Raw genomic sequence first — 10,000 nt, forward strand, 5'->3', positions numbered from 1 at the left:
TCCGGACTATACAAAATAAGACACAGTCCGGCTCTCTCCTGTCAGAGAGTTTCAATTCCCACCTCTGGAAGAACTTTGAACATGTCACGAAGAAGGCGCTGGACATTGAGTCCGAGTGGACCATGTTCCGTACCTCTATTGTCGAGGCGGCTGATTGGAGCTGTGGCCGCAAGGTGGTCGGTACCTGTCATGGCGGTAATCTTAAAACCCGCTGGTGGACACCAGCGGTGAGGGATGCCGTCAAGCTGAAGAAAGAGTCCTATCGGGCTCTTTTGGCTCATAGAACTCCGGAGGCAGCAGACAGGTACCGACAGGCCAAGCGGTGTGCGGCTTCAGCGGTCGCGGAGGCAAAAACTCGGACATGGGAGGAGTTCGGGGAAGCCATGGAAAACGACTTCCGGACGGCTTCGAAGCGATTCTGGACCATCATCCGCCGCCTCAGGAAGGGGAAGCAGTGCAATGTCAACACCGTGTATGGTGGGGATGGTGCTCTGCTGACCTCGACTGCGGATGTTGTGGATCAGTGGAGGGAATACTTCGAAGACCTCCTCAATCCTACCAGCACGTCTTCCTATGAGGAAGCAGTGCCTGGGGAATCTGTGGTGGGCTCTCCTATTTCTGGGGGTGAGGTTGCCAAGGTAGTTAAAAAGCTCCTCGGTGGCAAGGCCCCGGGGGTGGATGAGATCCGCCCGGAGTTCCTTAAGGCTCTGGATGCTGTGGGGCTGTCTTGGTTGACAAGACTCTGCAACATCGCGTGGACATCGGGGGCGGTACCTCTGGATTGGCAGACCGGAGTGGTGGTTCCTCTCTTTAAGAAGGGGAACCGGAGGGTGTGTTCCAACTATCGTGGGATCACACTCCTCAGCCTTCCCGGTAAGGTCTATTCACGTGTACTGGAGAGGAGGCTACGCCGGATAGTCGAACCTCGGATTCAGGAGGAACAGTGTGGTTTTCGTCCTGGTCGTGGAACTGTGGACCAGCTCTATACTCTCGGCAGGGTCCTTGAGGGTGCCTGGGAGTTTGCTCAAACAGTCTACATGTGCTTTGTGAACTTGGAGAATGCATTCGACCGTGTACCCCGGGAAGTCCTGTGGGGAGTGCTCAGAGTATGGGGTGACGGACTGTCTTATTGTGGCGGTCCGCTCCCTGTATAATCAGTATCAGAGCTTGGTCCGCATTGCCGGCAGTAAGTCGAACCCGTTTCCAGTGAGGGTTGGACTCCGCCAAGGCTGCCCTTTGTCACCGATTCTGTTCATAACTTTTATGGACAGAATTTCTAGGCGCAGTCAGGGCGTTGAGGGTATCTGGTTTGGTGGTTGCAGGATTAGGTCTCTGCTTTTTGCAGATGATGTGGTCCTGATGGCTTCATCTGGCCAGGATCTTCAGCTGTCACTGGATCGGTTCACAGCCGAATGTGAAGCGACTGGGATGGGAATCAGCGCCTCCAAGTCTGAGTCCATGGTTCTCGCCCGGAAAAGGGTGGAGTGCCATCTCCAGGTTGGGGAGGAGATCTTTCCCCAAGTGGAGGAGTTCAAGTACCTCGGAGTCTTGTTCACGAGTGAGGGAAGAGTGAATCGTGAGATCGAGAGGCGGATCGGTGCGGCGTCTTCAGTAATGCGGACGCTGTATCGATCCGTTGTGGTGAAGAAGGAGCTGAGCCGGAAGGCAAAGCTCTCAATTTACCGGTCGATCTACGTTCCCATCCTCACCTATGGTCATGAGCTTTGGGTCATGACCGAAAGGACAACATCACGGGTACAAGCGGCCGAAATTAGTTTCCTCCGCCGGGTGGCGGGGCTCTCCCTTAGAGATAGGGTGAGAAGCTCCGTCATCCGGGAGGAGCTCAAAGTAAAGCCGCTGCTCCTCCACATCGAGAGGAGCCAGATGAGGTGGTTCGGGCATCTGGTCAGGATGCCACCCGAACGCCTCCCTAGGGAGGTGTTTCGGGCACGTCCGACCGGTAGGAGGCCACGGGGAAGACCCAGGACACGTTGGGAAGACTATCTCTCCCGGCTGGCCTGGGAACGCCTCGGGATCCCCCGGGAGGCGCTGGACGAAGTGGCTGGGGAGAGGGAAGTCCGGGCTTCCCTGCTTAGGCTGCTGCCCCCGCGGCCCGACCTCGGATAAGCGGAAGAAGATGGATGGATGGACACAGTCTGGCCCCCAGGTCTTTAGCTTTATGGAAATGTGGCCCCCCAAGCAATTTAGTTGAATAGCCCTGCAGTAATGTATATCACATTATATTGTGTTCAAAGTGTACACACCTTCACTAAAACAGGGACTTTTGTCAAGGCTGGAACCCATTAATCATGTTCACATTGTTTCTCATGGGGAACTCATTAGAACCTTTTCATTTACAAACCCTGTTCAAGGCCCAATTAAGTTCGTAAATTGAGGTCCCACTATATTTACCCATGAACTGCATCTCCCACTCCCGCACGCTCTCCATCTGCACAGCGTTGAGGTCGGACAAGTCGTCGTACTCGTCCCTCAGGGCGTCTTTCTCCAGACAGAAAGTGGCCAAGCCTCTGGAAGCGTCCCGGCCTGCAAATATCCCATAGGGACCCTCTGTAGGAGTAAGGACAAAGAAGGAGCACATATGAAAAAAAGGGCGTCTCCAGTCCATGAAGACATGTGCTGATGCTTCCACATTATCCGACCAGCATGTAAAAAAAGACTCTCCATGTCTTTCTTTTTTCTTAAACACTATCCATTACGCAATGCACAACATTTAAGACTTTGTTGCAAATGTTATCAAAGCGTCCACTTGGCAGAAGACAGTTTGTTATCACCTGAATGATTAGATGTGCTGCGTGGAACGTGCACATAAACACGCCAACAGCAACTTTTCATCTCTTCTATTAGAAAACACAAACATGAAAAGACACTCGACTGTGAACCTTAGAGGGAAGAAACAACTCATGACTCACGCTTCAGGCGGGGCACTCGTGTTGCGTGTTAAAAATATTTAGACTTTATTAGAGTTTGGTGCAAACAGTGACAGCGTCAGCTTATTTTGACTAATCACTTTATTTTAACTAATCACTCTATTACGCCCTAATCAAACAAAGTTTATATTGTTTGTTTGATAAGGAATAAAAAAAAGTTATACACTTTAACCAGAAGCTAGCCTGTTAACTTTTTCATAATGGTGTTTAGTGTACATGCTTATGCACACACCTGTTTAAGAAGAAAACCATTGATGTAGTGTTGATGCTGAAAAATAGCTCAAATTTCATTCAAAACAAAACAGTATGTTTACTTTAAAACATTGGATATATTTTTGTATTTTTTATTGATAAGGAAATGTTCGTACTTTTCTTTTTAGTAGGGATGCACAACAATATCGGCGACAATGATAGTAATTATGATTTTTGATAATGAAAAATCAACCAATAAAATAAGCCAGTAACAATAAAGGCTTAATCATCTATGTGTTTGTCTCTCTGTTGTGGCTTGTCTTGCTGCCTGGCTCCTGGACTCCTTTGCTTCCTTTATGGTATGTTCGCATGTTTGTGATGTCATGATTCTGTACAGGAAAAGCATCATAGCGCGCCAGTCTTCAGTGTGGGCTTTCTTTACTTGGAAGTTTGCAAAACTTGTTCTGAAGAAATTCAACCAGGTGGGAAACAGACAAGTTTCAACTCAACAAATCTGATGAGTCACTTTAAAATTCACCATCATGAAGACTTATTGTAGGAGTACGAAGCTGTTGGTGCTGCTAAGCTGAGACCTAGTGTTAATAGCGGCGACCGCAGCAAATATAAAGCCACAGGACTGATGAGAAAGCGTTTGATAAGAGGCAACAGTTTAAAAAAAGACCTTAGGGGAAAAGCACTTGACGTTCAAATGAGTACCGTATTTCAAGACTATAGAGCGCACCGGGATGTATTTTTTTTGAAAGACACAATTATTTTTCCATATATTAGCCGCAACGGACTATAAGCTACGGATATATATGTTGCGAAATTAGTTATTTACACAGTTAGATATTGTATATGTTTATTTACATACCTTAATTGTTTCCAAACTATGCCTGTAACACAGCAGTAGTAAAACGGCTGATCAAACAAAACAGCACCCACTAGCTGCGGAAGCTAGCTGTCCAATAAGCTAAATAGACTCAATAAATCCACGATGTCTTAGTGAATTTACTGGGGGATTTGTGAAACAAAAAATACAAAAATAATGCCATTTTAATGAATATTTTGAGTAGGGATGTTCCGATCCAGGTTTTTGCACTTCCGATCCGATACCGATACTGACCGATACTGGCTTATCCGAGCATGTATTAAAGTTTAAAGTTATTTAGCCTACTTAGTTGTCAGAATCATGTTGAAAAGGGTTTTAGTACTCTTGATAACAACTAGCCAGCTGAATTAGGGCAGTTTGAATAATACACAATGGTTGGTAACAAGAAACTGACCGGTTTATTCAAGAATAAACACAAAATAGACAAAATTATACATGACAAACAGAAATGGCATCATTGAACTAGGGCTGGGCGGTATAGCCTTTTTTTAATATTGCGATATTTTAAGGCCATATCGCAATACACGATATATATGTGGATATTTTGCCTTAGCCTTGAATGAACACTTGATGCATATAATCACAGCAGTATGATGATTCTATGTGTCTACATTAAAACATTCTTCTTCATACTGCATTAATATATGCTACTTTTAAACTTTCATGCAGAGAAGGAAATCACAACTAAAAAAAAAAAATCAAAATTTTTTTCATACGGTGTTGATCTGGAAATTTTTGCCTCGGCATTTTGATGATGTGGACGTGTGGCACCGAATGGAGATAAGCGTCTCGACAGACGTTACAATATTTGAACAATGATGACGAAAACTGTTTTCTCTGTCGTGTCCGTGTGTCGAAAATTGTTATGCGCTTATTTTTTATTTGATTTTGTGTGTGGCATAGATTTGCCGTGCGCAGAGGACACTTGAGCAGTGCGCAATTGCACAGGCACGCACCTTAGAGAGAGCGTTGCTCCCACGGCTGCGCTAGCATCACAGCTAACGTTAGCCATGCTGCTACCTCTCTGCTGGGAGAGGGCGTATACGTATGTGACGTATGACGTGACAGTATGTGACGTGTGTAAGAAGGTGCGCTTGTCTGTCTGTGAGAGGGGGTCACAGGAAAGAGTGAGAAGAGCCTGTCGTGTAATGTCCACAGCTAAAAGCAACTGCGTGAGAATCCACAGACCTCTGGATGTGTTGAAGGTGTGCTGGAAAATGCGGAACGGAAATTAGGGAGCAGCAGAAAAGTGGAATGTATTATTTAAATCGGTGCATTGGAAAACACGGACCGGAGTTTTTTTTAAACTGGATCGGCATTTTCCCATGCCTTGTCGATACGCTTTTTTTTTTAATATCGGCGGCCGATCCGATCCAAATATCGGATCGGGACATCCCTAATTTTGAGGCCCTTCTCAACCCCATTCGGAGAGGGCTTTTAGCATGATATTGTTGTGCATCCCTACTAAAAACAAAAGTACAAACATTTCCTTATCAGTGATAAATACAAAAATATATCCAATGTTTTAAAGTAAACACATTGTTTTGTTTTGAATGAAAGTGGAGCTATTTTTCAGCATCAACACTACATCAATGGTTTGCTTCTTAAACAGGTGTGTGCATAAGCATGTACACTAAACAGCATTATGAAAAAGTTAACATGCTAGCTTCTGGTTAAAGCGTATCACTTTTTTTATTCCTTATCAAACAAACAATATAAACTTTGTTTGATTAGGGCGTAATAAAGTGATTAGTTAAAATAAAGTGATTAGTCAAAATAAGCTGACGCTGTCACTGTTTACACTCTAATAAAGTCGAATTATTTTTAACACGCAACACATGAGTGCCCCGTCTGGAGCATGAGTCATGAGTTGTTTCTTCCCTCTAAGGTTCACAGTCGAGTGTCTTTTCATGTTTGTGTTTTCTGATAGAAGAGATGAAAAGTTGCTGTTGGCATGTTTATGTGCACACGTTCCACGCAGCACATCTAATCATTCAGGTGATAACAAACTGTCTTCTGCCAAGTGGACGCTTTGATAACATTTGCAACAAAGTCTTAAATTAATCTCTTTCTGTGAATCAGCCATCTTGAAATAAAAAACGTTGCCAAAGCATTTTTCAAATTTCATTCCGTTGTTCCTGTTGATATGGAGCGTTTTACAATTTTAAAATGACTTTTTCTTTGTAAAATCTATCATCTTTATATCTAAGGGTGTCAAAAATTTGATTTTCGAATAAATGCAGATTCTTAAAGCGATTTAAAAAAAAAAAAAAAAAAAAAAAAAATTTTTTTTTTATTTTTTTTAATTTCCCCTCAAAATCTGTCCTGTCCAGCCACTTTATTAAATGTTTGGGTAGAATTTTATTTAAAAAAAACGATTTTTTAAAAGTAATACAGAAAATTATCAGAGCTGTTTATTTTATGTAGGAAAGTCGTTAACCATAGAACTGGCATCCAATACCAAGGCTCGAATTTAACCACAGCAAGCGTGGCACGTGCAGCGACCGCCCTCGTCATTTGCCGTCATGCCCAAATAATTGACCAGCATTTAAGGCAAGTACATGCCGTGACCGCCCTTGACTTTTTACTTGTTAATGGATGAGGGACGTAACGGTAAACGATATAATGATAAACAGCGGTAAAATTCCAAAAGGTTAGTAATACCGTTTAATTTTTTAATTATCGAAAAACTAATTTATTAATGCATTCTAAGCGACAATGCTCACTTCCTGTTAACGCAGCAGCTGCCTCGCTTCCGAAAATGGCGCATGCGCACCAGCGCTGTTTGCAATGGCGGAAAACAACACATGGGCTCTTGAGATGTTGCCCTCCTAGTAAACGGACAACATCTGAAGTCTGGATGTATTTTGGATTGGTAAAGCAGGCTGAAGGTAGGGAGGCAACACTACAACATGTTGAGCCAACTCCGGAACCAGCAGTCACAACTCCACGTTGAGTGCAAGGTACGTCAACTTGTAGCTGAATGCATAATGGAAAGTGTTTGAAAATGAACTTGTCATCGTTGGTCTGTCAAACGTTCTTATAGTTACACTTCTCTGTTACATAAAGGTACTTGTTATAGGGCGCTATCGGTGAGCGCGAGGAGTCTGTGCACGCGACGCAAAATGTACTTCTATTTATGTTTTGTGCTGTATTGACCGCTACTACTTTACCTTACTTTTAAAACTTAAGTGTTAAAAACAAATCCTAGCAGAAACATTGCAACATGTTTTGTTTTTACAAGTGTAACATTAGGTTTTTTTATGTCACTGTGTGTGCATCAGTCAGATGATTATAATAATAATAATTGGCATCTAATAAAAATAATAATATATTTCCTTTTCCCTTATTTACAGAGTGGGTGTGCAGCGGACAAGTAGGATGCCACAGGTACAGGACATCATCTCCCATTATCACACATACAATACCGAATGTCTTCCAGACGCAGCTGCTTGTGCTCCTTTGTCAAAAATGGCAAAGTTGAGAGGTGTTCTCTGATATGTGTAAGACTAGACCTCTCATATCAATGCTATTGTTGTATACTAAGACAAAAAGTGTAGTTACATCTTATGGCCATCATGTGCCATCTTTCACAGTTATTTTTTATTTAGTATGTTATTTACTTTCTGCCATATTACTCTGTTAATAATGCTTATGTTGCTTTCATATGCACATTTAATTTCTACTTGAGGTACATTACGGTATGGTACGGCAGCTGCACTGCAGCAGACAGGGAGAGGCTGCAAAGAGTGGTCAAGACGGCTCAGAAGATCATCAGCCGCCCTCTCCCCTCTCTGACGGACATCTACACCTCCCGCTGCCTCAACAGAGCCAGTGCCATCATCAAAGACAGCACCCACCCTGGCTCTGACCTGTTCCACCTGCTGCCCTCTGGGAAGCGCTACAGGTGCATTAAAACCAAAACAAACAGGCTAAAGAACAGCTTCTTCCCCAGGGCCATAACCATCCTGAACGGACTGCCCCATTGTCCCTCATAACTGCCTTCTCTTCGGTGCAATAACCCATTCCACCAACCACCCTGTTTTTGTTTTGTTTTTTCATGTATATATTCATTTCACACCATATTCATTGCACTTCTACATTTTTTAAATTTTTATATATTTGCACATTGTTTTTCTAGCATGCACACATCGCACTGTATGGAATGGCCTCAATCTCGTTACCTTGCGTAATGACAATAAAGCTGATTCTGATTCTGATTCTGATGTAACAGTTATCTACAATAATGTTTCTTCTACAAAGTATATAATTTAAAAAATTTATAGACTTAGACTTCCTTTTTAAATTTGAATGACAATAAAAAGGAAGTCTAAGTTTATAATTTTTAATGTGTGATTTGTTTTTTAAAATAAAACTTAGTTAAAAGTATAAGTACTTTTTGTAAACGTTAAACATAAGTCGCTGATGTAAACAATAATAGAATGAAAATTGCATGGCGTTTTGTATATTCGTGTATGCACAACTTTACTAAAGTTTACAGCAAGTTAGGTCGTACACTATATGATACAGTCTATTTCAATTTATTGACATTTGATTATTTGTATATATATATATTAGGGCTGAAACGACGCGTCGACGTCATCGACGTCATCGGTTACGTAAATACGTCGAGGACGTTTTTGTTCGTCGACGCGTCGCATATTTACGTCACACTACCGTCATGGCGGAGCGCAAAGCAGACGATGCGAGCGGTGCGAGCAAGGGGAAAAAACACGCCAAAAGTCGTCAAAAGTGTGGGAGTATTTCAATAAACGGCCTAAGAAGAAACGCTACTTTTACTCCGCTACTTTTATCTACATTCAGCTCGCTACTAATTTTTATCGATCTGTTAATGCACGCTTTGTTTGTTTTGGTCTGTCAGACAGACCTTCAAAGTGCCTGCCTTACTGGTGACGTTTCACTTCGTTCCACCAATCAGATGCAGTCACTGGTGACGTTGGACCAATCAAACAGAGCCAGGGGTCACATGACCTGACTTAAACAAGTTGAAACAAGTTATTCGGGTGTTACCATTTAGTGGTCAATTGTACGGAATATGCACTGTACTGTGCAATCTACTAATAAAAGTTCCAATCAATCAATCAATCAATCAAAAGTGTGAAGGAAAAAAGACCGTATTTCAACCGTACACCCCGTCAAAAGCCTAAAGACTGACTGCACAGTTCCTGTCTTCACAATAAAAGTCCCGCTCCATCGCGCCTGCGCTTTCAAAATAAGAGTCTCCGAAAGCCAGCGCAAACAAGCTAGCAAGCTACGGAGTTTGCCGCCAATGTATTTCTTGTAAAGGGTATAAAAACGAATATGGAAGGTGGAAAATAAGATGCCAAAAAACAACCACTTTCATGTGGTATTAGACAGAAAGGAGGAACTTTTTTTCTCCTCCATTTGAAAACGTGGACGTTACCAGCACTACAATTGACTTGCAATCAATGCAAGTCATCAGAATCAGGTAATACACCAACTTATATTCTTGTCTTCATGAAAGAAAGGAATCTATATGTTAAACATGCATGTATAATTATTAAAACACCTTTAACATGTAAACAAAAACGGCAAAATAAATAAATATAAATTATATACTGTATATATCAATGTATGTATATATATATATATATATATATATATATATATATATATATATATATATGATATGTGTGTGTATGTTACTCAGTACTTGAGTAGTTTTTTCACAACATACTTTTTACTTTTACTCAAGTAAATATTTGGGTGACTACTCCTTACTTTTACTTGAGTAATAAATCTCTAAAGTAACAGTACTCTTACTTGAGTACAATTTCTGGCTACTCTACCCACCTCTGCTAATAATGTTGTTGTATGCACACTGTGTCGAACGAGTTTCCACACGACCATATTAAGTAGCCGCCTAAGCTTATGTTTTAACAAGCTGCTCCGCTTCTCCGCCTCTGTCTCTGTCAGTACTCTACAC

The 10,000-nt window shown here is 42.2% G+C and overlaps 1 protein-coding gene and 1 long non-coding RNA gene across 2 annotated transcripts in view; one reads left to right on the plus strand and one right to left on the minus strand.

The window, feature by feature from the left end:
• Nucleotides 1-10,000, minus strand: part of pgrmc2 (progesterone receptor membrane component 2) — a 35,694-nt gene that overhangs the window by 5,301 nt on the left and 20,393 nt on the right. Inside the window, exon 2 of the mRNA XM_061925117.2 lies at nt 2,413-2,568. Within this exon, the coding sequence (XP_061781101.1) occupies nt 2,413-2,568 (156 nt within the window). The remainder of the gene's footprint in view (nt 1-2,412; nt 2,569-10,000) is intronic.
• Nucleotides 6,926-8,235, plus strand: LOC133572261 (uncharacterized). Its single transcript, XR_009810516.2, has 3 exons — nt 6,926-6,995; nt 7,389-7,422; nt 7,724-8,235. It is a non-coding gene; the product is annotated as an uncharacterized lncRNA (long non-coding RNA).

The sequence above is a fragment of the Nerophis lumbriciformis genome, linkage group LG29 (genome assembly GCF_033978685.3).
Source record: "Nerophis lumbriciformis linkage group LG29, RoL_Nlum_v2.1, whole genome shotgun sequence".
Taxonomy (NCBI): domain Eukaryota; kingdom Metazoa; phylum Chordata; class Actinopteri; order Syngnathiformes; family Syngnathidae; genus Nerophis; species Nerophis lumbriciformis.